Below are 25,566 nucleotides of genomic sequence, written 5' to 3' on the forward strand. Positions count from 1 at the left end.
GAGTGTCCTCTCTACCCCCACCTCGCCTCCAGATCCTCCCAGCCAGTGCTTAGGGTCTGAGATTCAAATGCTCCTCCCCAGCCTCAGGGCTTTTGGCGGGGGGCAGGGCTGCTATTCAGTGTGAGATTATGTTCAGGTGCTCAGGTGGGGGCAGGGCCGCCTCTCAGGCTCAGTTCCCTCAGGGGGTTTATGCAGAGACCTTCAACAATGGATCCAGGCTCCTGCCTGCTTGGGGAGCCCTGGTCTGCTCCCACCTCCGCTGCTGCCTCCCGAGGGGACCTGAGTTATGGGGGCACCCCACTCCCCTGTTGACCCGCCAAAGAGACCCTCTCACTGACCCTTGTCACCTGTGGGTGGAGGGACCCGTGTGGCTGCTGGAGATTCTGTTTCTGAAGCCTGCTTGGATCTGCTCCTTTTGGCGCCACGCCACGGCAGAGCTGGGCTTTGCTCCAGGTCCAGGGCGCGAGGGACCTTTTGCGAGAGGTTTTCAGGCTCTCTGGAACAGAAATCTCCTCTGCTCTGTTGTTCTGTGGCTTCTGCTGCTCCAGAATTCGCTGGTGGTTATTTTTTTACAGATATTTTATGGGCAGTGGGTTCGGAGGTAGCGTATGTGCGTCTTTCTACTCCGCCATCTTGGCTCCGCCCCCCCAGGTAATTTTCTAAGACTATAAGGGACAGAAAAGTTTGTGGCCCACACCAGTGGTAGGAATTTTTGCACTAGAAATTCCCCATACCAATGAAAATTCAGATCAGGAAAAAAAAAACCCCTTAATTACTCAGTATACATAGTTATTATTGATGACAAAGAGCATATAGATATACTATGTATTAAAACGTATAATCTCTGGCATAAGAAAATGGTTGCATCCATTTGGATGGCTTTTAATAATGGTGATTTTATGGCAATATCATTATTATAGGGTCTGCATCCGAGGATAATAACTGAAGGCTTTGAAGCAGCAAAGGTAAAAGCACTTGAAGTTCTGGAGGAGATTAAAATAGAAAAAGAGATGACCAAGGAAATCCTTCTAGATGTGGCTAGAACATCTCTCCATACTAAAGTTCATGCTGAGTTGGCTGATGTGTTAACAGAGGTATGTGTTAAATTCTTTGCTTGAAATGTTAGCATTTTCTCATGCTACCTTTCAAATTTTTACAGAAAGTTTATTATAAACTTAATAACTATTGACAAGGACAAATAACCAAGTAAAAACATACAAAAGATGTTTTTTGTTTAGAAACTTATATAAAACTTATTAAAGAATGTTTGTTGTTGTTGTTATTATTAATTGTTCAGTTATGTTTGACTCCTTTTGGACCCATGGACCATAGCATACCAAGCCTTTCTATCCTCTACGGTCTCCCAAAGTCTGTCCAAGTTCATTTTCCTTACTTCTGTGACACTATCTATCCATCTCACCCTCTGTGATCCCCTTCTCCTTTTCCCTTCAATCTTTTCCAACATTAGAGTCTTCTCCCATGAATCCTGTCATCTCATTATGTGGCCAAAGTATTTAAGCTTCAGCTTCACTATTTGACCTTCCAGTGAATAGCCTGAGTTAATTTTTTAAGTATTGATTGATTTGATTGTCTTGCCATCCAAGGGACTCTCAAAAGTCTTCTCTGCCACCACAGTTTGAAAGTGTCAGTTCTGCATTGCTCAACTTTCCTTATAGTTCAGCTGTCACAGTCATATACTGCTACTAGAAAAACCATAATGGACTATGGCAAGGTGATATCTTTGCTTTTTAGTCTGCTGTCCAGCTTTGTTTAGCTTTCCTTTCAAGGAGCAAGCATCTTTTGATTTCATGGCTGTAGTCACTGTCTGTAATGATCAAGAATATAAAATCTGACACTGTTTCCATTTTTTTCCCTCTCTTTGCCAGGAATTTACGGCATTAGTTACCATGATCTTAGTTTTTCTTTTTTTCTTTTGATGTTAAACTTCAAGCCAGCTTTTACACCCTTCTCTATCACCCTGATCAAGAGACTTCTTAATTCTTCTTCACTTTCTGCCATTAGAATGGTATTATCTACATATCTGAGATAGTTGCTATTTCTCCCAGCAACCTTAATTCCAGCTTTTGATTCATCCATTCTGGCATTTTGGATGATGTACTCTGTATATAAGTTAAATAAATAATACAAAACCTTTTTGTACTCTTTTCCTAATCTTAAACCAATCAGTTGTTCTGTGATTGGTTTTGTAGCTTCTTGACCTATGTACAGGCTCCACAGGAGACAAGAAAGATGATCTGGTACTCCCATCTCTTTATGGACTTGCCACATTTTATTGTGATCCACACAGTCAAAGGCTTCTTAGTGTAGCCAATGAAACACAAATAGATGTTTTTATGGAATTCCCTTGCTTTCTCCACATTCCAGCAAATGTTGGCAATTTGGTGTCTAGTTCTTCTGTTTTTTTGAAAACTGGCCTGCTTTTCTGGTAATTCTCAGTTCATACATTGCTGAAGCCTAGCTTGCAGAATCTTAAGCATGTGGAAGGAGCTCAGTTGTTTGGTAATTTGAACATTTTTTGGCATTGCCCTTTTTTAGGATTGGACTATAAACTGATCTTTTCCAATCTAGGGGCCACCGTTGAGTTTTCCAAATTTGCTGGAATATTGAATGCAGCACTTTACCAGTATCATCTTTTAGGGTTAAATATCTCAGCTGGAATTTGTCACCTCCACAATGCTTCCTACGGCCCACTTCACTTCATTTTTTAGGATGTCTGACTCTAGATCAGCAATCACACCATCAAGGGTATCAATGATGTGAAGATTTTTTCTTTATAGTTCTTCTGTGTATTCTTGCCACCTCTTCTTAATCTCTCCTACTTCTCTTACATCCCTGCCATTTTTATCTTTATCATGCCCATTTTTGCATGAAACGTTCCCTGGATATTTCTAATTTTCTCAAAGAGATCTCTTGTGTTTCCAATTCTGTTTTTTTTTTTAATTTAACTTTTAACATTCATTTTCACAAAATTTTGGGTTACAAATTTTCTCCCCTTTTATCCCCTCCCCCCCCCCCAAACACCAAGCATTCTAATTGCCCCTGTGACCAATCTACTCTCTCTTCTATCATCCCTCTCTGCCCTTGTCTCCGTCTTCTCTTTGGTCCTGTAGGGCCAGATAGCTTTCTATACCCCTTTACCTGTATTTCTTATTTCCTAGTGGCAAGAACATTACTCGACAGTTGATCCTAACACTTTGAGTTCCACCTTCTTTACCTCCCTCCCTCCCCACCCATTCCCTTTGGAAGGCAAGCAATTCAATATAGGCCAAATCTGTGTAGTTTTGCAAATGACTTCCATAATAGTTGTATTGTATAAGACTAACTATATTTCCCTCCATCCTATCCTGTCCCCCATTACTTCTATTCTCTTTTGATCCTATCCCTCCCCATGAGTGTCGACCTCGAATTGCATTCTCCTCCCCATGCCCTCCCTTCTGTCATCCCCCCCACCCTGCTTGTCCCCTACTTTCCTGTATTGTGAGATAGGTTTTCCTACCAAAATGAGTGTGCATTTTATTCTTTCCTTTAGTGGAATGTGATGAGAGTAGACTTCATGTTTTTCTCTCACCTCCCCTCTTTATCCCTCCACTAATGAGTCTTTTGCTTGCCTCTTTTATGAGAGATAATTTGCCCCATTCCATTTCTCCCTTTCTCCTCCCAATATATTTCTCTCTCACTGCTTGATTTCATTTTTTTTAAGATATGATCCCATCCTCTTCAATTCACTCTGTGCACTCTGCCTCTATGTATGTGTGCGTGTGTGCATGTGTGTGTGTGTACTCCCACCCAGTACCCAGATACTGAAATGTTTCAAGAGTTACAAATATTGTCTTTCCATGTAGGAATGTAAACTGTTCAACTTTAGTAAGTCCCTTATGACTTCTCTTTGCTGTTCACCTTTTCATGGTTCTCTTCATTCTTGTGTTTGAAAGTCAAATTTTCTTTTCAGCTCTGGTCTTTTCATCAAGAATGCTTGAAAATCCTCTATTTCATTAAAAGACCATTTTTTCCCCTGAAGTATTATACTCAGTTTTGCTGGGTAGGTGATTCTTGGTTTTAGTCCTAGTTCCTTTGACTTCTGAAATATCCTATTCCATGCCCTTCGATCCCTTAATGTAGAGGCTGCTAGATCTTGTGTTATCCTGATTGTATTTCCACAATACTTGAATTGTTTCTTTCTAGCTGCTTGCAATATTTTCTCCTTGACCTGGGAACTCTGGAATTTGGCCACAATGTTCGTAGGAGTTTCTCTTTTTGGATCTCTTTCATGCGGTGATCTGTGGATTCCTTGAATATTTATATTGCCCTCTGGTTCTAGAATCTCAGGGCAGTTTTCCTTGATAATTTCATGGAAGATGATGTCTAGGCTCTTCTTTTGATCATGGCTTTCAGGTAGTCCCAAAATTTTTAAATTGTCTCTCCTGATTCTATTTTCCAGGTCAGTTGTTTTTCCAATGAGATATTTCACATTATCTTCCATTTTTCCATTCTTCTCTCTTTGTTCTGTGATATCATGCTTTCTTGCAAAGTCCTTAGCCTCCATCTGTGCCATTCTAATTTTGAAAGAACTATTTTCTTCAGTGAGCTTTTGAATCTCCTTTTCCATTTGGCTAATTCTGCTTTTGAAAGCATTCTTCTCCTCATTGGCTTTTTGAACCTCTTTTGCCAATTGAGTTAGGCTAGTTTTGAAGGTGTTAATTTCTTCAACATTTTTTTGGGTCTCCTTTAGCAGGGAGCTGATCTGCTTTTCATGCTTTTCTTTCATCTCTCTCATTTCTCTTCCCAGGTTTTCCTCCACCTCTCTAACTTGATTTTCAAAATTCCTTTTGAGCTCTTCCATGGCCTGAGCCCATTGGGTGGGCTGGGACACAGAAGCCTTGATTTCTGTGTCTTTGCCTGATGGTAAGCATTGTTCTTCCTCATCAGAAAGGAAGGGAGGAAATGCCTGTTCTCCAAGAAAGTAGCCTTCAATAGTCTTATTTCTTTTCCCTTTTCTGGGCATTTTCCCAGCCAGTGACTTGACCTCTGAATATTTTCCTCACACCCACCTCACCTCCAGATCCTCCCAGCCAGCGTTTGGGGACTGAGATTCAAATGCTGCTTCCCGCCTTAGGGCTTTTGGCGGGGGCAGGGCTGCTATTCAGTGTGAGATTATGTTTAGGTGGTCAGGTCAGGGCAGGGCCGCCTCTCAGGCCCAGTTCCCTCAGGGGGTTTATGCACAGACCTTCCACAATGGATTCAGGCTCCTGCCTGCTTGGGAAGCCCCTGTCTGTAGCCGCCTCTCAGGTTCTACCTCCCGGGGCGGCCCGAATCATGGGGGCACCCCACTCCCCTCTCGACCCGCCAAAGAGACTCTCTCACCGACCCTCGTCACCTGTGGGTGGAGGGACTTGTGCGGCTGCTGGAGATCCCGTCCCTGAAGCTCGCTCGGATCTTTTCCTCTTGGTGCCGCGGCCGCGGCAGGGCTGCCCTCAGCTCCCAGTCCCGGCGCCCAGTCCGCAGCGCGAAGGACCCCCCACGAGAGGTTTGCAGGTCCCTCCGGAACAGAAATCTCCCTCGGTCCAATGTTCCATGGCCTCTGGGTGCAGAATTCGCCGTGAGTTACTCTCCTGTAGCCATTCTATAGGTTGCGGGTTCGGAGCTATGTGTATGTGCGTCTTTCTACTCCGCCATCTTGGCTCCGCCCAATTCTGTTTTTTTTTTAATACTTCTTTGCATTGCTCCAAAAAAAATCTTCTTAACTTTCTTAGCTATTCTCTGAAATTCTGCATTCAGTTGAGTATGTTTTTCTTTTTGTTTTCTTTCTTTCTTTAGCTGTATGTAAAGCCTCATCAGACAGCCATGTTGTTTTCTTGCTCTTTTTTGTGAAATGTTTTTTGTTGCTGCCTTTGTACAATAATGCAAACCTCTGTTCATAATTCTTCAGGTACTCTATCTAGCAGATCTGATCCCTTAAATCTATCATTTCTTAAATCTGTTAAATCCACTTCATATTCATTAGGGATGTTATTTAGGTCATACCTATATGATCTGATGATTTCCCTTACTTTCTTCAATTTAAGTCTGAGTTTTGCAGTAGGAACGCATGAGCTGAACTTCGGTCAGCTACAGGTCTTTTAAAACTGACTCTATAGAGCTTCTTTACTTTTGGCTGCAAAGTTTGTAATCAATCTGATTTCAGTATTTGACCATCTGATGATGTCCATGTAATGAGTAACCTTTTGGGTTGTTGAAAAAGACTGTTTGCTATGAATAATGAGTTATCTTGCCAAGCTCTATTAGTCTCTGCCCTGCTTCATTTGTACTCCAAAGTCAAACTTGCCTGTTACTTCAGTTATCTTTTGATTTCCTACTTTAGCATTCCAATCCCCTATGCTGAATGTGACATCTTTTTTTTTTGATGTTGTCTTTAGAAGATGTTGTAGGTCTTCTTAGAACCGATCAACTTTGGCCTCTTTGGCATTAGTAGTTGGAATATAGACTTACTGTGTTGTTGAATGGTTTGCATTGGATTCAAGTAGATATCATTCTGTCATTTTTGAGATTATGTCCTAGTACTGCTGTTATAACCTTTTTATTGACTGTGAGGGCTACTCCACTTGTTCTAAGTGATTCTTGCCCACAATAGTATATGTAATGGTCACCTCAATTGAATTCACCCATTCCCATATATTTCAGTTCACTGATACCCATGATGTTGATAACATTTGCTCTTTCCATATCTTGTTTGACCATATCCAGCTTATCTTGGTTCACATATCTTACGTTCCAGGTTCCTATGCCATATTGAGATTTTTAGCATTGAACTTTCCCTTCATCATCAGACACATCTGTAACTGACCTTCCTTTCAGTTTTAGCCCAGCTGCTTCATTAATACTGGAGCTTCTTTTAGTTGTCCTTTGCTCTTCCCCAGTAGTGTGTTGGACACTTTCCAACCTTAGGGGCTAATCTTCTGATGTCATATGTTTTATAATTTTAATACTGGGGTTTTCTTGGCAAAGATACTTGAATGGCTTGCCATTTCCTTCCCCAGAGACCTTTTGTCAGAACTCTACAATGACCTGTCCATCTTGGGTAATCCTATATGGCATACATAACTCATAGTTTCATTGAGTTACACAAGCAGTGACAAAAGCAGTAATCCAGGAGGGGATTTAAGAATGTAGTATCAACAAATTGAATAAGCAAATAAATACATTTTTTTCTGTATCCTTTTCCAAGTCCTTCTGAGGTTCTACCGTATTTGGTTTTGAATTTATTTTATTTATGGATAAGTATGTATATAGTTTTCATTCTCCTTGTCTCAAACAGACCATTATTAAGGATCTTTTTTTTTTGCATCTGATATAGTTTTTTATACATCCAGTACTGTAGTTAAGCCATACATGTTTATGAGTTTCTTAGTCCATTAGACTTGTCATATCAGACATGTGCTTGGAAATGTTCCAGAAGTGAAGGGCTAAGCCTTCATTTTCCATTTGTTCTCTATCTCTCAATTAGAATGGAGGTGTTGAAGACTGGTTATCTAGCTACCAACAGGTCATTTGGTAGCTAGTTAACATTGGCTTAACATTGGGTTCTTTAAATAAATGAGGATGATAACCCAGACTGTGAGTCACATAATCTTAAAGTAGAACAGGATCTTAGAGTTCATCTAATTTAATTGATACCCAAGCAAGGATCTCCTCTGAAGTCTGCCCAATGTCACTAAAGAAGAAGGTGAGGTCATCTATGGAGAATGAGGGGTTGGAGAATATCTGGGAACTTTGGGAGAGGGGACCTATAGAACAGCTGCTTTGGTGAATGTCTTAGAGAATCAATAAGAGACAAAAAAATTTTTCATACTACACACTGGAGTGTCAATAGCATACATTTGAAGTAGACTCAGTAACATTTGATATTCTTCTAGTAGCATTTGATCTCTTGGTAGGTGAGGAAAAGGCATACAATTGACAGTGTACTATCAGAAATTTGAGTTTATTATTTCAACCAGGGCTAATGGATCCCAAGGTCCATCTAATTTTTGCTAACCAGACACATGAGCCTGATATACAAATCAACATTTCAGTTTATTAATTTTATGCTGATAAATAAGAACTGGAATCCCCACCACTGGAAGAAGAACTAGGACAGCCTATTTGTTGTAATGGACAGAGCACTGAATTCAGAGTTGGAGATCACTTATCACAAGTCTTTACTAAATACCTTCTGTGTCCTTGGCACTGTATTAGGCACTGGGAATAGAGAGAGTGATGGGGACTTTACCTATGACTTCACTGATATAGAGTACTCCAGGGTGAGAAAATTCCATCTACCGAAGCTAGTTGGCACATTTTTTTGAAGAAGAGCTTACATGTGTTGCCTGCAGCCAGTGGGTACCAGAGGTGGGACTTCCTGGTTTGGAGGCTGGCTCTCTATGCCCTAATGGAGTCCACACTGCATCTACCAGGTATTGCTGATACAAAAGCAAAGATAAAATATACCCTGCCCTCAAGGAGCTCATATTCTACTGGGAGAAATAACATTTGCATATATGCTAATATATATGCATATATATAAAATACATAAAAAATAAGTATAAGGTAATATGGAAGAGGGTGGGAGGAAGAGGGCAGCAGCAGCAGCTGGGAGGACCAGGAAAGGCTTCAAGTAGAAGGTAAGCTTGATCAGAGTTTTGAAGGAAATGAGGGATTTTAAGAGAAGGTGGTGAGGAAGGAGTGCATCCCAGTTATGGGTGACAGTCAATGCAAAGGTCCCAAGTTGAAAGAAGAAGGGTCATAGAACAACATGAAGGCCAGTTTGGCTGGATTTGTAGAGTGAACGAATAATAGTAATGTATAATATAAGTGCCAAACAGAGGAGTTTACATTTGATTCTAGGGACAGTAGGGAGGAGTCATTGGAATTTATTGAATGGAAGAATTGACATCATTAGACCTATGCTTATGGAAAATTATGGATGATGAGTTGGAAAGGGTAGAGCCCTGAGGATGGGAAGTAAGGGAATAGCTGGGGCTATGGGTTGTGATTTAAAAGTCCAAATTATTCATGGTTGTATTTATTTCTGTTATATAGGCTGTGGTAGAATCTCTTTTGGCCATTAGAAGACCAGGTTTTCCTGTTGACCTTTTCATGGTAGAGATAATGGAGATGAAGCATAAATCAGAAACTGATACAACGTAAGTCATATAAAATGTTGATAAGATGTGGTCAATATTAGATTTGGACAAATAACTTCAAATTGGCTTCAGTTAATTTTGTATGTTACACTGAATGTTAGAAACATTTTTTTTTGCTAGTCTTTTGAAAACCAAGCTATTTCCTCATATAGGTAGAACACCAATAGAACACCAATAATTTAGAAATTTTTCAATTATTTTGAGCAGATATTAAGGAAAATAATCATGTGCTTAACTTTATTGTGTCAGATTGAGCCACATAGCTTAGAAAATAATTCTATGGTGATATTCTAGTAGTTAATGTAGTCACACTCAACTTAGGTTCTGCTTGAATGTCTTATTATGGTGTGGAGTTGACCATGAATATGTGAAAACTATGCCAACACTTCAGGCTTTTACAAACTGAAAAGACCTTGAGTATGGGTGTGGCGATGGACTGTCTGTCAGTTGAGAAGCAGTATTTTTGAGACTGGAACAATTTATCATGGAGTTGGCCCCATGGCAATGGGTTTTTTGGTTTTGAGCAACTCTTAAAGATATACTAATTCATGGAAGGGTTACAATCTGAATCAGTGGAGGGAGCAAGACTGACAAGTCACAGATATTGAACTGAAGTAATGTCATTGTGCTGTGTTAAAGAAGATTCTCTTTAGAAATTCTCCCAAGTTTATTTGGAATTGGGTTGTCTATTTAGAGGGTGCAGCAATTATGTTATGGATGGTACTAATGAAAAGAACATTGGACTTAGGGCTGAAAGAGTGGTTCAAGGCCTATGTCTTCTCATTTCCTAGTCATATGGCTATGAAGCCAGATTGCAGAATTGGCTCTGCAGTTTATGATATGTATGATCTTGAGCAAATCACTTCACCTCTCTAGGCCTTACTACTTTCCTCTTTAAAATGGGGGGTCAGACTAGATCATCTCTGTGATCACTTCCAAGGCTAGATTCTATCTGTTCCTTAGTTTCTTCATGTGACAAATGGAAATAATAATGTGCACACTAGCCTTTCTCATGAGCTTGTTGTGAGAGTCAAATGGCATGTAAAAGTGTGTCAAATCTTTGGTAACTCTGCACTGTTATAGAAATGTGAGGTGTCAGCATCATTATCATCATCATCGTCAGAATGCATCTAGTATGTTGTCTCCTGGAGTATTAAAGAAAGGAATTGAATTATTTTGCCAGGTTGATCAGAGGGCTCGTTTTAGACCATGGTGCTCGTCATCCTGATATGAAGAAAAGAGTTGAAGATGCTTTTATTCTCACTTGCAATATATCCCTAGAATATGAAAAAACGTAAGGAGTTGTTTTCTCTTTATAACATAATGAAAACTGAAGTTTTTCTTTCTTTCTGAAAGTCTTTTTTTCCTTCCCAATTCTCTTGCATCTACTTGTTTGCTGCTGTGTATAGGTTTATTTTTTGTTCTTTTAGAGAGGTGAACTCTGGTTTCTTCTACAAGACTGCAGAGGAGAGAGAAAAATTAGTAAAAGCTGAAAGACAATTTATTGAAGATAGAGTGAATAAAATAATAAAACTGAAAAGAAAAGTCTGTGATGATGGAAAGAAAGGATTTATTGTTCTTAATCAGAAGGTGAGAATGAAATTTTCAGCATCTAAGTAAGTATATTTAAATGCTTGTAACATTTACCTTGGCAATGGAGAATGCTTAAATCCTACTTGTAATTTTTCTATTTGATTATAGGGCATTGATCCATTTTCCTTAGACGTCCTTGCAAAAGAAGGTATTGTGGCTCTTCGCAGAGCTAAAAGAAGGAATATGGAGCGGTAAGCTTAGTATATAGATAAAATAATCATACATTTTAAATAATTCATTTCTGGGAGCTGGAATTATTTTGCACTTTGTGTGTTCATTTTAGCTTATTCAATAACATTTATCATTTCTACAAAAGCGTAATTGCTCAAAAGTTGCCTAATTCAGGTAGGAATGAGTTACTATATTGTTATAACTACAGAGTTCTGTAACAGGGTTCTGAATAGTGGTGTAAATGAATGAGTTATCAAAAAAAGACACTTCAATCCATATAAAAACCTTCTTGAAATGTATCAGAATTCAACAATCTCCTCAAAACTGATTTTTTAAAATTAAATTTTTTTAATCATCAGAAATCTGCCTTTTCTACTGTCTCCTCTGCCCCAGCAATTTATAAAGAAAAATAAACATTTGTTTACAAATATATAGTTAAGTAAAACAAATTCCTGCATTGGCCATGTCCAAAAAAATGTCTCTTTCTGTACTCTAAATCCTTTACCTTTCTATAAGGAGATGGGTAGCATGTTTTATAATGAGTTTTCTGGAATTGTGGTTGGTCATTAAACTAATCAGAGTTCCTAAGTATTTCAAAGTTGTTCATTTTACAGTATTGTTGTCATTGTATAAATTGTTCTCCTGGTTCTACTTCAGGCACCATCAGTTCAGACAAATCTTCCCAGGTTTCTTCAAAACCATCACATTCATCTTGATACAATAGTATTCCATCACATTTATATACCATAACTTATTTCATCATTCCTAAATTTCATGATACTCTTTTAGTTTTCACTTCTTTGACATTATGAAGAAAGAACTGCTATAAATATTTTCTGTAGGTCCTTTTTTAAGAGTTTGTTTTGTGTATAACTAATCCCTCTCTTAAACTCCTCACCCTATTATTTCCCTCTCCCTCCTATTTCCTGTTGAATGAAATGCATTTCTGTATCCAACTGTGTATGTGTATTTTTCTCTCTTTTGATCATTTTAGAGGAGAGTGAAACTCAAGTGTCACCTATTCCCTCTATCTACCCCTCCTTGTTTGTATAGATGTCTATACTCTGGTTATATGAGATAATTTTCCCCAACCTTCCTCTCTCTTTCTCCCCATAGTCTATTCACTCTCCCTCCTTTCCATTCTTTTTTTTTTGCCCTGAGACCTGGATCAGGCCAAAACAATAGTTTTATTATTTCAGCATTCAGCAACATCTCAGCCATCAAAAATAAAACGCTAACACTGAAGGATGGAAGGAAGACTTCTCTACAGCATGATTAGGTAGGCTGCATCCAGAGCCCCCCAGGGTGCCACAGGCAGGATGGTGGTTATTCATTCATCCAATAAATTAGGAAGTGCAGAATTCAGGGGGCCAACTGCTCATTTCTGGGCTGGCATAAGGTCATCAATGGACTGGCCCTGCTCCAAACACTTCTCTATCTCAGTGAGCAGCTTCACACCATCCACCACCATCTGCACCAACTCCACTTCTGAGAAGCCCAGCAGGTCAGCATTGAAGATGTCAAAGACACCACCCACAGCTGCTGTGTCCACACGTTCTGTCCCCCTCTTCTGCAGTCTCAGTTTCTTCAGAACCTCACCAAACTTCTCATGCTTGCCCAGGTGGGGATATTTGATGTGGACACTTGCGCGTAGGCCTGTGCCCAGGTTGGAGGGGCATGTCAAGATGTAGCCCAGGTGAGGATTCCACATGAACTCGTAGTTCTTGGTCTTAAAAAGGGTTTCAATCTGGGTAAGCCCTGTGCAGAAATGTGTGAACACCTCCTTCATGTTACCTCCCTTTTGCATGGAGATGACCCTCAGGTGATCTTCCTCATTGATCTACACCAGAAAGGTCTTGTTGTCATTGTGCCAAATGCCCCTCCCATCGGGCCAGTCTCGGGCCATGCCAGAAGCCAAGAGGAGTGGGGAGACAGGCTTGTCGAAGAGGAAGTGGTCATCAATCAGCTGCTGCTGTTCCTGCTCAGTCATGTTCTTCAAAGCATAGTACTTCCCATTCAGGTCACCTTCCAGGCTGGCCAGAGCTTCCACAGACAGCTTCTCTATGGCACCAGGCTCGCCCCGGCTACAATGTGGAGGCAGGCAGATTCCTCGGATGCTCCCAATGTTCAAACACGGGAACTGAGAACATAGTTTGGATCCAGGTCATCACCATCCTGCAGATTGTCAGGGTTAAGATCAGTCTTATGCTCATCAGAAGGCTTATAGCTTCCATGTCGGTCCTCAATTATGGGATCAAACAGTTCCTTCAGCACTTCGTAGCGCTCTTCATCTCCAGCCACACAGCCTACAGTCATGATGAATGGGTGCCCTGGGTTGTCCACACCGGTTTGGATGACATCATCCAGGGTGAAGCCGCTTAATGTAGCCTTATCCCGGAGTTTTTCATGGAGCTCAGGCGTCAGCACCTTAGCCATGTGGTTGTTGTCCGAGGAGAGGTCGGGATATTCCTGCTCCGCGGGGTAGCAGGACCTCAGCATGTTGTGGCTACTGGAGAATGGCATGATGGCAGGAGGCGAGGACGCTCCGGGGGTCGCAGAGGACGAGCGGGTTGCGAGGATGTTGCTGCTGCTGCGGCAACTGCGCCAGAATCCCAGGCCACCTAAGCTCGAGCTCAGTCACCCCATTCTTTTAAGATCAAGACATAACAGAACCACTCGCAACCTATTTAATTAGACTCTCTCTGTGACTCCTGTTGGTGATAGAGTTCAGACGAGACAGAGGTCTCATCTTCCCCATTAGAATGTAAAAAGTTTACCGTTGTTTAATCTCTTATGATCGTCTGTTCATATTTACTTTTTTATGTTTCTCTTGACTGTGTTGAATTTTAAAGTTTCTACTCAGCTCTGATTTTCATCAAGAATGCTTAGAATCATCTATTTTTATTAAAAGTGCATTTGCCCCTGTAGGATTATACTCAGTTTTCCTAGGTAAGATATTCTTGTTTGTAAGCCTACATCCTTTGCCTTCTGGAATATCATATCATAAGCTCTTTGCCCCTTTAAAGGCGTGGCTGCTAAATTGTGTGTGATCCTGACTATGGTTCCTCACCACTTGAATTCTTTTTTTCTGACTGTTTGCACTATTTTTTCTTTGACTTAGGAGCTCTGAATTCTGGCTGGGCATTTTCATTTTGGGGTTTCTATCAAGAGTTAACTGGTGGATTCTTTGTATTTCTGCTTTGCCTTCTGGTTCTAAGAGATATAGGCATTCATCTTTTATGATTTCTTGAAATACGATGTTTAGCTAGGCTCTTTTTATGCTCATGGCTTTCAGGTAGTCCAATGATTCTTAAATTATCTCTCTTGTTCTGTTTTCCAGGTAAGTTATTTTTATTTTCAGCTACCTTATATTTCCTCTTGTTGTCTATGAAGTCATTGTTTCCTTTTTGGTCCGTTCTAATTTTCAGGGAGTTTATTGTTTGAGCAAGACTTTGTACCTCCTGGGCCAACATATTAATTCCCTTCCCAACTTTTTCTTCCATAACTGTTTATTTTATTTTGTTTTTTTTTCAGTTTTTCCCTCTAGTCCTTTCATTTAATTTATAAAAAACAAAACATTTTTAACTCTTTTAAAAACTCTTGCTTTGTCTTTTCCAGGAAATCTAGTTGAATTTGTGCCCAAGTTGTGTTTTCCTTTGAGTCTTTGCTTGTAGATGTTTCAGAGTCATTCTGTTCTTCTGTGTTTTTGTCTTGAGTTCCCTTCTCACCATAATAGCTCTTTTTGTTGTGATTTTTTTATTTGTTCATTTTTCCAACCTGACTTTGAGCTTTGTATTAGGCCCATGCCCTTTTGAAGGTAAGGTCATTTCTGGTCCTGCTTCTGCTTTCTTGGACTATTGAGTATTATATTATTTCAGGATCTCAGGAATAGCTCAGGCTGGAGATCTGCTAACTTTCAATGCTCCCAGGGTAAAAAGTCTGATTGCTGTGCTTCCTGGTCTGAGCTCTGCAAGTTCTTGATATAGGTTTGGGTTTGAACACCAGGCCTATGAGCTGGCCTCATCTGGAGTTCTAGTAGACTGTGGCTGTAATATCTCTGCAGGCTCAGGATGACTGAACTGAAGGCTCCCTTTTAGTTATTTCACTGTATACTTCAGACTGGTCTGGAGACTGGAAATGAGACCTCACTCTGCTCCTGGGGTCCTAGACACACAGATGTTGCTTGCTTCTGTTTTTGCTCCTTGTTTATTACATAACCTAGGGTCCACTACCAGTTCTCACCCTGAAATGCCACCCCTAGCTGCAGATACCCCCTCCAGGGTTCTCTGGATATATAAGCAATAGAGCTTCCAGTTTGTGCCCCTTCTACACCCTGCACAAATTAGGCCCTTCTGTGCTGAATGTGGGTCCTCTTCTTACCCTTGTGCAAGCATCTCCTTGAACTGGAGTACTCTGTGCTACAGTTCCTGGCCAAATCCCATTGCCAGGGACTGCAGACTTCCTATGTGTCTTCCACTCTGGCTACCTTCTTACATGAACCTGGGCTGGAAAAAATAACTATGGTTTTTTTTCTTGGATTTCCCAATAAGGGTTTGGTCTGGTCTATTTGGAGGGATTGTTAGTGGGGAAGGGGGGAGCCTGACTGTACTTCTTCCAGCTTTGTTGCCACCTTGGCTCTATCTTCTCCTTAAAATTGAATTTTAAAGCATTGTAGCAATCCTGCTTTATTAGCAATATGACTTTGCACTTTTAAGATGATTAGAACATTGTTGGCAGCTTCCTAGAATTAACTAAAACTTTGGTAAATCCATTTCAGGCTGACTCTTGCTTGTGGTGGAATTGCCATGAATTCTCTTGATGACCTCACTCCAGAGTGCTTGGGTCATGCTGGGCTTGTTTATGAGTACACATTAGTAAGTATTTTTTTATTTCTCTAAATTATTGAATACTGATAATGAAACTATCAAGTTGTGCATTTTGAAATCTGCATAATACAGACATCAACATATACAACTTATTCATGTAAATTTTGGTTGTGTTCATGTATAGGAACCAAAGGCTACTTTTATTTATGTCTAACAAGAAAAGCTGCATAAAGTTTGGCCCTGCAATGAATTTTTTAAGTTTTAGGGGAAATAAATAAATATATTTCATAACCATGTGGAAGAACATATGTGACACCTTGGGTATGCTTTAGGGGGAAGAAAAGTTCACCTTTATCGAGAAATGTGACAACCCTCGTTCGGTAACCCTGTTGGTGAAAGGCCCGAATAAGCACACGCTCACACAGATCAAAGATGCGATCAGAGATGGACTTCGTGCTGTCAAAAACGCTCTTGATGATCGTAAGCTACCTTTTGTTTTGGTCATGATGTCCTTGAAGGCAATTTTTAAGTAACACACCCACTGAGAGTTAGGGAGATATAGTAGAGATAGAGAAGTGGTCTCAAACTCAGGAAGAGCTGGGTTCAAGTCCTGTCTTTAATATAGCCTGGTTATGAGACCCTAGACAAGTCAGTTGACTTCCGAGTATTTCAGTTTTCTCAACTGGCTAGGATGATAAGTTCAAAGAAAGTGCTGACTTGCATTGGGACAAGATGTTTCTTTACCTGGGTGTTGCATCTAGCAAAGAAATGACAGGTCTTGTCCCTGTTCCTAACACTAAGAAATCTACTGTGATACCGTGGTATCCTGTTTTTGATATGCCATAAAATGAGACCTATTACTGTGCTGATTTCATTAATGGGTTATATAGGTAGACACCAATCTAAAATAAGTACTTTCTAATGACAGACTTCTTTTTAAATTAGTGTGTAATTATGAAAGACACATGAACATATTTTAATTTATTTTAAATTACTTTATAGTTCTTTATAGTTTTTCAAAATACTTTCCCCTACTGGGTCTCATTTGATCCTTATAGCCACCCTGTAAGGGAGGCCAGACAGATGTTGCTATCTCCATTTTATAGAGGAAAAAAGCAAGGTAAGCTGAAGCTTAGGAGAAACTGTGACATGGGCAGCATTTTGGAGTGGTCCTGGTGCCAGGCCTCTCCCCCTGGTTTTCTGACTCCACCCACAGTGTTGTTTTCATGACAACACACTGTCACTGTCCTTGAAGTCACTTTTGAAGGAATTTGCTTTTAAAATCATCCCAAATCGAGTTGGATTAGAACTGACCAGCAGATAGTTTATCTGCAATCCAGACATGATAATGCAAAGTAGCCTTAAGAGAGAGTGAGAGAGAAGGAAATAAATTAATCCTTAAAAGACACCCCCTCTGAAACTTACTCGTAGATACTCTGAAATAGAGCAGAATAGCTGTCTAGATGTTTCTTTCAGCCTCAGCCATGAGGGAGTAAACAGTGAAATAGGAAAGAGGGGTAGAGGTTCTGTTTGAAGTCCCTTGTCTGTACCGTGTTTAATTATTTATTTAACTGCATCTACCTTTAGAGCTCCATAAGGCAGCCTCATAATCACTGAGCTGTGAAACTTCCACTTGTCAGTTTTCTGTGCGTATTTAAATACCATTCACATATCTGTGAGAAATAGCACACACTTGAGTACGCTAATTGTTTTCTTTTTTATTTTTTCTGCATGGTATGTCTTGTTAATCGTTTCTTTTCCTTTCCAATAGACTGTGTAGTTCCGGGTGCTGGTGCAGTTGAAGTGGCAATATCTGAAGCTCTTGTCAAACACAAATCCAGTATCAAAGGGAGAGCCCGCCTTGGAGTCCAGGCTTTTGCTGATGCTTTGCTCATTATTCCAAAGGTGTCGCCCTGTCCTATTGGTCAGAGGAGAGGTGGTTAGAAAGATGCTTAAGTGATCACAGGGTGTCTCTAATAGCTGGCATAGTAAAAAGATACTACATGTATTTACTTGCATTTACTCACAAGTTCCCTCTTCATTTGCAGATATTTTGCTTCTCAATTGGGGGAAATTATGTGGTGATAGCTGCGAACACTGTGAGGAGCTTCATGAGGGAGGATAATTTCTCCCCTGGGAGGTTTCTTAGAAAACAGCATTAGAAGTTCTCTTCATAAAGGGTTCAATTTGAAAGGGTACTGATGATCACAGAACTCTTGTCCTCTGTTGGCCAGAGCTAAGGTATCATCAACTTAAATTTCTCTTAGCTCTGAAAGGTTCAGGATGTTTAGCCTCCTTTCCTCTGCCCCCAGTTACTAGTCCAGATTTGTCAGGGGCAACTGTGACTTGAGATGTTATTTTCATTTCTACAGAAAAAGGAGATGCCAGATTTCTTTTGGAAAACAGAAGAAACATAGAGGAAATCTTTTTTGCCACAATTTGAATTCAGATCATCACTGGAAGACATATGCCACCCCTCACCCCTCCTAATATATGTTTTAGACTGAATTCAAATTTTACTAGGAAATCATGTAAAATAGCACCCCTTTATTCTGAATACTGAAAAAACTATCCATTATTTGCAAAACCCTGAGTCAGAGATTGAACTCTATTTCCCCATTAAACAGCAGGAACAATAAATAATAGTCTCGTACTTAATGCATGTCTGTTAACATGGCTAAGATTTATTATAGGAAGTACTATCTAACAAAAAGGGGAAAACACAGAGAGGAGAGGAACTCTTGAATTTCCCCTTCAGAACTTGGAGTAATGGGTGTGTGCTGAGTGAGTAAATATATAGTAAAATTTATTGTTGACACACTCCACTACATCCTGATGTTTTTTAGTCATTATTTATGGTTATTTCACATTTATTCCACATGATTTAAATTAAAAAAACCCTGACTCTCTCTTGAGGGTACTGCATCTATTGTACCCTCCCCACTGGATCCCACTTTCCATGCCCTCTTCTGACATGGGGCTGAGAGGAGAGCCTGATACATTCCTTTTTTTTCCCTGCTACTGCTTCCAGACTGTCCCTCTTGTCAACACCTTTCAATTACCTTTACCCTTTGGAAGTATGTATAGTTCGTTTTTCCAACGTTTTCTCACCCTTAATGCTGTCATCTCTAGACTTCTCTTCAGTACCTGTCTCTTGGCAGCATGGTGTCGGGGGGATAGGCTGCTGGACCTGGAATCAAGAGACTTGGGTCCAAATCCTACCCTCTTACTACCTCTGTAACCATGGACAAATCATTTAACCTCTCAAAGCCTTCATTTCCTCATCTATAAAACAGAATAAAAATGCTTGTACTATTTACCTTACAGTATTGTTATGAGGAGAGTGCGTTGAGAAACTTAAAGTGCTATATAATTGAATTAATTTTGTTATTGTTCCTTTCTACCACCCTCAGATGAGATTTTCTTAGCACAGTGCCTAGGCAGGCACACAGTCGGCTCTTAATAAATGCTTGTTTCCTCCCTTCCATTTTCTGTCAGCATCCTCACATTATGCATACTCATGATTCTTCTTAACAAGCTGAGCACACAATTTTGCAACTCCAGTTACCTTCTCCAACTCACTTCAGCAACACATTAATGTGGTCACACCTTAGACTTTACCATCTTGGAATTAGATTTCTATAAGATCCTGACTATTGAAATTCCAATTTCTGACCACAGCTTTCTATTTTCCCATTGCTGTCACACGAAATCTCCTCACACTCATTATAACGTATGCCTGTTCTCCCAAACTGGCTTTACTAGCCATATTGCTAGACTTCCTTGTTCCTTCAATCTTATTCTTTTCCTGACCTGCTGACCTCTTTGGGTAACTTCCTCATCAGGTTATTTTTCTGTTACTGTTTCTGGATTGTTGAGTGTTTTGAGAAGTCACAAAATTGAACAGATTTCACTCTCTACAGATGGATGGTACACAACCTCTGTTTGGCCTTTATAGCTTCTGGATTCTGCTCTTCCAGACTCCCTGTCTCGTTTCCCACAATGCATTTGTAAGCCCTTTATTCTATCAAGTCTCCAACTGCATGCCTGCAACTCAAACTTAACAACAGATGACCTTATCTTCTAGTTTAGTGATAGTTAAATCTTTAACATGAGAAGCCTTAATTCCCTTTTTTCATTCCGGAAACTCCTCTGCATCATTATCTTCTTTATTCTCTTTCCTTCTGGTCATTTAAGAGGTGGTCCCACACCCAGGACTCCTCATCGTCTTCTTTTTTCCTCTGAAGTGAATGTTGTTTGTCTGTTCTGAAAGGTCTGTCCTTTGTTTTCTCTCACTAGACAAATACATTCATTCTCTAGAATGTTTTTATGCAGATGTCTACCACTACTCCTGTCTCAAGCCCTCTCCTCTCTTCCGAGTTTCACACTTGTAGTTTCTTTTTTGAAATTCTTTTGTCTTTATGTTATGTTTATTTTCAAATATGCCCCATTCCTATCTCCTATCCTGTAAGCTGTTCCTTGTTAACACCAACAAAAAAAGAGGAGAAAAAACAATTTAGTGAAACTGAGCAATATCCTGAGTCTGATTGTGTATGCCATAGTCTCTCCCCCCTCTTCAAAGAATGGAGAAAGGGCTGTCTTGTATAGTCACTTCTTCAAGAACAAACAGAGGCAGACATGCACCAGCAGGACTTTGGTGCTTGGATGTTTTAGTGCTTTTTCAGACTCAGCCTGTCAAAAACCAAATTTATTATCTTTCCTCCTAAATGTTTTTCTTGAATTCACTCTTTTTGTCAGTGACACCAGGATTTATCCACTCTCCCATTATATGTCACTTAACTTTATTTACACTAGGGACCAGCTGAACTGGTCTTGTTTTTAGCATATGCATTCTATCTCCTGTCTCCATGCCTTTGCACAGGCTGTCCCTCATTCCTGGAATGCCCTCTCTCCTCACCTCTACCTCTTTAAATCCCTACGTGCCTTCAAGGCTCAGCTCAAACACCACCTTTTCTGTCCTCCCAGCTGCCAGCAGCCCTGTCCCCCCAAACTACTTTGTACTTACCTTGTATATACTTTGTAATTACTGATAGGTATACATGTTCTTTCCACCCAATAGAATGTCAACTCTTTGAGACTTTCGTTTTTATTTTGTAACCCCCATGCCTAGCATATAGTAGGCTCTTAATAAATGTTTTTGGATTGATTGAGTCATCCTTTCATTTGTAATATTCCTGCAGTTTTCACTTCCTGCCAGTTCCATCTTTACCATCGCTCATACTCCTTCCTTCCTTTCTACTTCAGGTGTCACTTTCATCATCAGCTGCCCAGATTTCAACAACTTCCTCCCAGAACTTCCTGTCCACACTCGTTTCACCCTTGTGTGTATATGCCATTGCTAAATTAGTATTCTTTCTATACACATGGAGTCATAGCCTTCTCCCTGAGGTCTTAGAAATGAGTTTATTTTCTGTGCCAGTATTGTCTTTTGCTGTCACCTCTGCTCTTGGCAGTCAGTCAGATATTTGCTGGCTCAGGTGCTTTCTGTGCTTCTTTACTCTTCTTAGTGTAACAATGAATTTACATAGGCTCATCTTCTGTATCAAAGTATTAAAATTATTGGTGTAATTTTAGTTGTTCATTTTCCATTTGTCATGACCAGTTGTTTAAATAAATGTTTCAATATTGAATTGTTTCAATTGTATAACATCTGTTTCTTCTTCTTGCTTTTTACTTATTCTCTTATTTGTTTGGATAAGTCAGTGGTCGGTCTGTACACAGAGAGATAATTCAGGGATGACCCTTATATCAATGAGTCATTATCTACCTGTTAAAGTAGAATCTGTTGCATTTTTTGGTATATTAATTGGTGCTCATCATGTCTAGAGCCTACAGATTTTTTTCTTCAAGAAAATGTGAGGTTTTTATGGAGTCTCTAAGTCTTTTATTCCTTCTTTCTCAGTCATGGTTTCCCAAACATTTCTCATCATTCTGACCTCTGTCCATCTTTGTGTTAAAGTCATCTAGTATCAGAGTACTTAGTAATTTAATTTGGAGGGTTTTATCCACTTTTCTATAGAATTTCTCTACGTTTCCATCCCCTGCAGCTGTTAGCTGGTTCGAAAGCTGTCTTTTTGCAGATATTTGCTTAGAGGACTATTATTCAATATGATCAGATATTCTGTGGAATAATATTTCTAGTTTCTTTTGTTTATATAATAAAATACTAAAATAAAAATAAAACCCAATTCCCTATTCTCTTTCCTTATTCTTCAAAGGAATATCTGTGAGCCAGCCTTCCTTAGCTACAACTTGAGTTTTTATTCTGATTTTGTTGAGAGTGAGAATGTCAAGACTGATAATTCAGCTCCATTGGTGGTATATCCACTTGTTGGTCATTGGACAAGGCCCTCACATTTGCATATCAATATTCAAAGTTATAGATGGCCCCCAAACTGATTCTTAGTATCTTCTGTACCTTCCTCCCCCACTTTTCCCATTCTGCTACCATCACTGCAAAATTGGAAGGAGGCTGCATAGGACTGGGAGATATTTTGTATTTTAGTTCACTTCAAAGTTGGCCATGGCCCAAGATGTTATACCCAAGTGGTCAGCCTACTGGTGATAGGGGCCTTTGTTCATAGTGAAGTTAGTCCTTGGAAAGCAGACCTACTCAGCTTCTGACAGAGAAGTGGTGAACTCAAAACAGGATGAGACATATTTTTGTACATGGATAGTGTGGGTGCTTGCTTGCTTTGATTATGTGTATTTGTTACATTGGTTCTATTTCATTTCCATCTTTTGAGGGGAGGAAGAAAAGATAGGGGGAAAAGTAGGGCTAGGAATAGGATTCCACCATTTCCTACCTCCAAAGGGAAGACAGAAAAAAGGCCTCATGTAAGCATATAAGTAGGAATTTATTTACTTAAAAAGAAAAGCAAGCTTTATGTAATGGAGAATTGCAGTTTTACGCACAATTCTTTCTTGTTCTACGTTGTTCTACAGAAATACTCATATTGTGCTTATTAACGGAGAAATCTAAGCTTTTTGTCATTCCTCATCCTTCTTAACCTCTGTGCAGCCTTTGGCATTGTTGACTTCTCTCTTCTGAATTGTTTCTCTTTTCTGGGTTGGTTGGTTTGTTTTTGACATTGGTGTCTCTTGTTCCTTCTTCCTGAATGACTGCTCCTTCTCTATCTCCTTTGTTGGAATCCCTTAAAACTCTGTTGGTTCTCTTAACTAATGTGAGAGTTGCATTAACTTTCATAGGTTGAAGTGCCTTCTATATACCATGGAACCCTGAGTTTCAGTTCCATGTCACACCCACAAATCAGTTGCCAAATCTTGTTATTTCCACCTCTAGCTTTCATACCTGTATTCTGACTGAATAGTCAGAAGCTACCATCCTAATTCAGAACTTCATTACCTTTCTCCTCAACTGTTAAAATGGTCTCCACATTGTTCTTCTTACCTCAAGTCTGTCTTCATTCCAATCCATCTTCCATATATCTGACAACTTAATATTTCTAAAGTATAGGTCTTACCATGTCTCTGCCTTGCTCAAGAAGCCTTAGTGGCTCCCATTCTTTAAAGAATAAAATAAATACTTCTCTGTTTGGCTTTTCAAACTCTTAATAACTTGATTGAACTACTTCCTAGCCTTTAGAATCAATGTTACAATATATGGTGTAACCAAAGTAGCCCTCTTGCAGTTCCTCAGAATTGAGATCTGCACTGGCTGTCTCTCATGCCTAGGACTCATTCTTTCTTCATCTGTGTCTCATAGAATCCCTAGTTTCTTTCAAATTTTGCTCAAGGATCATTTTCTTTTTTATATTTCCCTCCATCCTATCCTGACCCCCATTACTTCTATTCTCTTATGATCCTTTCCCTCCCCATGAGTGTCGACCTCGGATTGCATTCTCCTCCCCATGCCCTCCCCTCCATCCTCCCCCCCACCCTGCTTGTGCCCCTGTCCCCCACTCTTCTGTATTGTGAGATAGGTTTTCCTATCAAAATGAGTGTGCATTTTATTCTTTCCTTTAGTGGGATGTGATGAGAGTAGACCTCATGTTTTTCTCTCGCCCCCCCTCTTTATCCCTCCACTAATAAGTCTTTTGCTTGCCTCTTTTATGAGAGATAATTTGCCCCATTCAACTTTTCCCTTTCTCCTCCCAATATTTCTCTCTCACTGCTTGATTTCATTTGTTTTTAAGATATGATCCCATCCTCTTCAATTCACTCTGTGCACTCTGTCTCTATGTATGTGTGCGTGTATGCATGTGTGTGTGTGTGTACTCCCACCCAGTACCCAGATACTGAAATGTTTCAAGAGTTACAAATATTGTCTTTCCATGTAGGAATGTAAACAGTTCAACTTTAGTAAGTCCCTTATGACTTCCCTTTGCTGTGCACCGTTTCATGGTTCTCTTCATTCTTGTGTTAGAAAGTCAAATTTTCTTTTCAGCTCTGGTCTTTTCATCAAGAAAATTTGAAAATCCTCTATTTCATTGAAAGACCATTTTTTCTCCTGAAGTATTATACTCAGTTTTGCTGGGTAGGTGATTCTTGGTTTTAGTCCTAGTTCCTTTGACTTCTGGAATATCCTATTCCATGCCCTTCAATCCCTTAATGTAGAGGCTGCTAGATCTTGTGTTATCCTGATTGTATTTCCACAATACTTGAATTGTTTCTTTCTAGCTGCTTGCAATATTTTCTCTTTCACCTGGGAGTTCTGGAATTTGGCCACAATGTTCCTAGGAGTTTCTCTTTTTGGATCTCTTTCATGCGGTGTTCTGTGGATTCCTTGAATATTTATTTTGCCCTCTGGTTCTAGAATCTCAGGTCAGTTTTCCTTGATAATTTCATGGAAGATGATGTCTAGGCTCTTCTCTTGATCATGGTTTTCAGGTAGTCCCAGAATTTTTACATTGTCTCTCCTGATTCTATTTTCCAGGTCAGTTGCTTTTCCAATAAGATATTTCACATTATCTTCCATTTTTCGAATCTTCACGCTATGTTCTGTGATATCTGTCTTTCTCATAAAGTCCTTAGCGTCCATCTGTACCATTCCAGTTTTGAAAGATCTATTTTCTTCAGTGAGCTTTTGAATCTCCTTTTCCATTTGGCTGATTCTGCTTTTGAAAGCATTCTTCTCCTCATTGGCCTTTTGAACCTCTTTTGCCAATTGAGTTAGGCTAGTTTTCAAGGTGTTAATTTCTTCAACATTTTTTTGGTTCTCCTTTAGCAGGGAGCTGATCTGCCTTTCATGCTTCTCTTTCATCCCTCTCATTTCTCTTCCCAGTTTTTCCTCCACCTCTCCAACTTGACTTTCAAAATTCTTTTTGAGTTCTTCCATGGCCTGAGCCCATTGAGTGGGCTGGGACACAGAATCCTTGATTTCTGTGTCTTTGCCTGATGGTAAGCATTGTTCTTCCTCGTCAGAAAGGAAGGGAGGAAGTGTCTTTTCTCTGAGAAAGTACCCTTCAATAGTTTTATTTCTTTTCCCTTTTCTGGGCATTCTCCCCAGCCAGTGGCTTGACCTCTGAATATTCTCCTCACACCCACCTCGCCTCCTGGTCCTCCCAGCCAGCGTTTGGGGACTGAGATTCAAATGCTGCTTCCCGCCTTAGGGCTTTTGGCGGGGGCAGGGCTGCTATTCAGTGTGAGAATTAAGTTCAGATGATCAGGTCAGGGCAGGGCCGCCTCTCAGGCCCAGTTCCCTCAGGGGGTTTATGCACAGACCTTCCACAATGGATCCAGGCTCCCGCCCACTTGGGGAGCCCCTGTCTGCAGCCGCCTCTCAGCTTCTATCT

The 25,566-nt window shown here is 40.0% G+C and overlaps 1 protein-coding gene and 1 pseudogene across 1 annotated transcript in view; one reads left to right on the forward strand and one right to left on the reverse strand.

The window, feature by feature from the left end:
* Positions 1-25,566, forward strand: part of CCT6B (chaperonin containing TCP1 subunit 6B) — a 51,989-nt gene that overhangs the window by 20,947 nt on the left and 5,476 nt on the right. The window contains exons 5-12 of the mRNA XM_072644944.1: positions 921-1,094; positions 9,097-9,200; positions 10,384-10,494; positions 10,631-10,790; positions 10,902-10,984; positions 15,742-15,838; positions 16,123-16,270; positions 17,562-17,695. Of these exons, the coding sequence (XP_072501045.1) occupies positions 921-1,094; positions 9,097-9,200; positions 10,384-10,494; positions 10,631-10,790; positions 10,902-10,984; positions 15,742-15,838; positions 16,123-16,270; positions 17,562-17,695 (1,011 nt within the window). The remainder of the gene's footprint in view (positions 1-920; positions 1,095-9,096; positions 9,201-10,383; positions 10,495-10,630; positions 10,791-10,901; positions 10,985-15,741; positions 15,839-16,122; positions 16,271-17,561; positions 17,696-25,566) is intronic.
* Positions 12,133-13,487, reverse strand: LOC140523960 (creatine kinase B-type pseudogene; annotated as a pseudogene).

The sequence above is a fragment of the Notamacropus eugenii genome, chromosome 2, assembly GCF_028372415.1.
Source record: "Notamacropus eugenii isolate mMacEug1 chromosome 2, mMacEug1.pri_v2, whole genome shotgun sequence".
Classification (NCBI taxonomy): Eukaryota; Metazoa; Chordata; class Mammalia; order Diprotodontia; family Macropodidae; genus Notamacropus; species Notamacropus eugenii.